Source organism: Stegastes partitus, unplaced genomic scaffold (genome assembly GCF_000690725.1).
Source record: "Stegastes partitus isolate 25-593 unplaced genomic scaffold, Stegastes_partitus-1.0.2 Scaffold1926, whole genome shotgun sequence".
Lineage (NCBI taxonomy): Eukaryota > Metazoa > Chordata > Actinopteri > Pomacentridae > Stegastes > Stegastes partitus.
The window spans coordinates 69,022-71,631 of record NW_007579657.1 but is presented as its reverse complement, the minus strand read 5'-3'; the positions used below and the strand labels follow the sequence as shown (position 1 = coordinate 71,631).

The 2,610-nt window shown below is 42.6% G+C and overlaps 1 protein-coding gene across 1 annotated transcript in view; it reads left to right on the top strand.

Annotated features, from left to right (window-relative positions):
* Positions 1-704: 704 nt before the first annotated feature.
* LOC103373211 (uncharacterized) overlaps positions 705-2,610 on the top strand; it is a 28,854-nt gene continuing 26,948 nt past the window's right edge. The window contains exon 1 of the mRNA XM_008303053.1: positions 705-1,076. Within this exon, the coding sequence (XP_008301275.1) occupies positions 887-1,076 (190 nt within the window). The 5' untranslated portion in view covers positions 705-886. The remainder of the gene's footprint in view (positions 1,077-2,610) is intronic.

Here is a 2,610-nt window from a genome sequence, read left to right as displayed (position 1 = left end):
TTAAACTCATTTTCACAACTCTTATACCTAATTATTACATTTGATTCCTATTTTATTTGAGAACATTCTTCAGTTGTTATCACTGAACGTTGTGGGAATGTTTTGTAGAAAAAGTTCTATGAAGTGTTCCTCAACAACATCCCCAGAACATCCCCAGAACGCTGCAGGCAAACGTGTACCACATTTGTTAATATATGACATTAGAGAAACGTTTTATTGAAAAATTTAAAATAAAAAAAATCACCTGAGGCCTCGATAACACGTGGAAAAGATTTTTCTGTTGAATGTTGGCATCAGAATGATCCTCGTTTGTTATCATCTGAGTTTCTGACAACATCCTAAAACATGACTTTTGTATATTTATATGTCAACTTTACAGCAACAATACTTCTTAAAATGTTCTTTAAAAACATTAGAACCTGTAGGTTGTGTTGTCCAAAGCTGCTGATAGTGGCAGTTTAAAAAAAAAAAAAGAAGAAGAAGAAGAAGAAGTTTTTGCAATGTGGTGCTAAAATTTCACAAATATCTTCATAAATATCGATATTCTGTGTTAGAAAATATGTCAGTAAATCAGAGCTATAAATGTGCTGATTCGGGAGGGACTGACCCTGAACAACCCTCACCGCGGTCTGAATCACCGACAGCCCCTGAACGCACCGCGCGCCGGTGAGCTGGATACTTCGGGTTACCTCAGACAAACCAGCGACACCATGAGAAGGCAGTAATCTGACACACAGCGGAGCCTCCCGGATTAAAAACGGATTATTAACAGGCGATGACAGCAGGACCCGGTCCGAGCCAGGGCTCCGTCTCCACAAAGTCCAGACCCTCCGTCCTGCCCGGATCCACCTGCCCGGCCGAACCGCGCCTCCCTCCGCGGCCCTGAATGTCTAAACTACCAGGAAATGCAGGTGTGTCGGTGCTCGGGGACAAGTCGCTGGAGTTCTACCGGGATCCGGTGAGCTTCTGCCGGCAGAGGATCGAGAAGCACCGGGGCAGAGTGTTCCTGAGCCGCCTGCTGAACCGGCCCACCGCCCTGGTCTGCTCCGTGGAGGCGATGAGGGAGCTGCTGTGCGGTGGGTATCTGGACACAGCTGGAGGGGAGACTGAGAAACATCTGTTTAATCCGTTTAAAATAACGTAAACATGTCAGGAACATACGTTTCCTTACAGCTGTATGAGCTCTTGGTGGTTATTCTGTGCTTACATCCACTAAAATGGGTCAAAAAGTTAATTATATGTCTTGTAGAAATTAAAAAACCATCATGGGGTCATGTGATCAGTCAGAAAATGCAGTTTGTGTTAAATAATAAACTAATTTAGCATACACAAACTTCAGTGTCTCTTAGAATTGTTCAATCTCTTTTAGAATCCAGAATAAAACTGAGGGAAATAAAAGTGAAAATGTACATTTCTGAGATAAAAAGATAAATTTTAAAGGAAAAAAGTTTCTCTGAAATTCAAAAAGGTACCTTTCTGAATACAAAATGTGCGTTCTTTAAGTAAGAATTAGCATTTTTGAAATGAAATACTACATTCTGAANGTGGGAAATTCTTTCCTGAGTGACTCAGACTGGTCGACCTGAGGGAGAGCGTCCACACCAACGATAGCTTCTGGACGTGATGCTATCATGTATTGAACCTTTTGTGATCCATTCAGCTTGATGCCACACAGATGAATTTCACTCTACTGCATCATTAAAGGTTGAACTTCCTCCTCTCTGTGTGTCTCCACTTTTATTTGCAGGTAAACAAGAGCAGGAGAGAAGTTCAGAGTCCTTGATGAACGTCTGTCAGTAACGTCCTACAACAACATGCTGCTCTTCCAGAGAACTCCTGATATCTCTGATGAAAGTGGCACAGACTTCCTGCGGGACAGCCGCTAATTAAACACCAACACTGAAATGCAAACACAGAGAAGCTTCCTTGGAATCGGCTCATTGTGCTTCCTGAACATTAGGGAAATCACTGACTGATAAAGTACATAAGGAACTAAATTAATGTAAACAACTTCATGCAAATGGAGGTTTCCGTTCCAGAAATCAAACGTGACCTCTGAATGGTCGGAACAATCATGACAAGTTCCATTTCCAAAGAACTGGGACCGGACCCGTTTACAGTCATTTCCTGAGTCATTAGAACCAATCTGCCAGCAGAGGTCAGTAACTGAAGGTGTTGTTGTCGTTTGTGTCTGTCTTGGATGCATTCAGAGCAGCAGTACGAGCCGTTAAACAAGCGTCACGCTACCTGCTCTTCAATCATAAATTTGCTTTGGTTCAAACTTGTGTAGCTGCTTCTAACTGGACTGATAACCCAGGAGCACCAAACACAGTGACACAGTCATGCAATCACTGCTTCATGGCTCCACCAGAGTCCAACAGCTCCAGAGAACCTGCAGCTGTGAGCAGAAGTTCACAAACTCGTGTAAAGACCACATTTAGTTTCCAGCTACCTGTAATTTTATGATTAAAACAAGCATCTTTGCCACAGAAAACTAATTCTACAAAATAAAGTCGTCGTGCTGTGACAGACACCCAAAAAACAACAGATTTAACAGGAACTCATAGACAACAGCAGTGTGAGCAGGGAGGTGAGGAGGCAGCCAGTAAT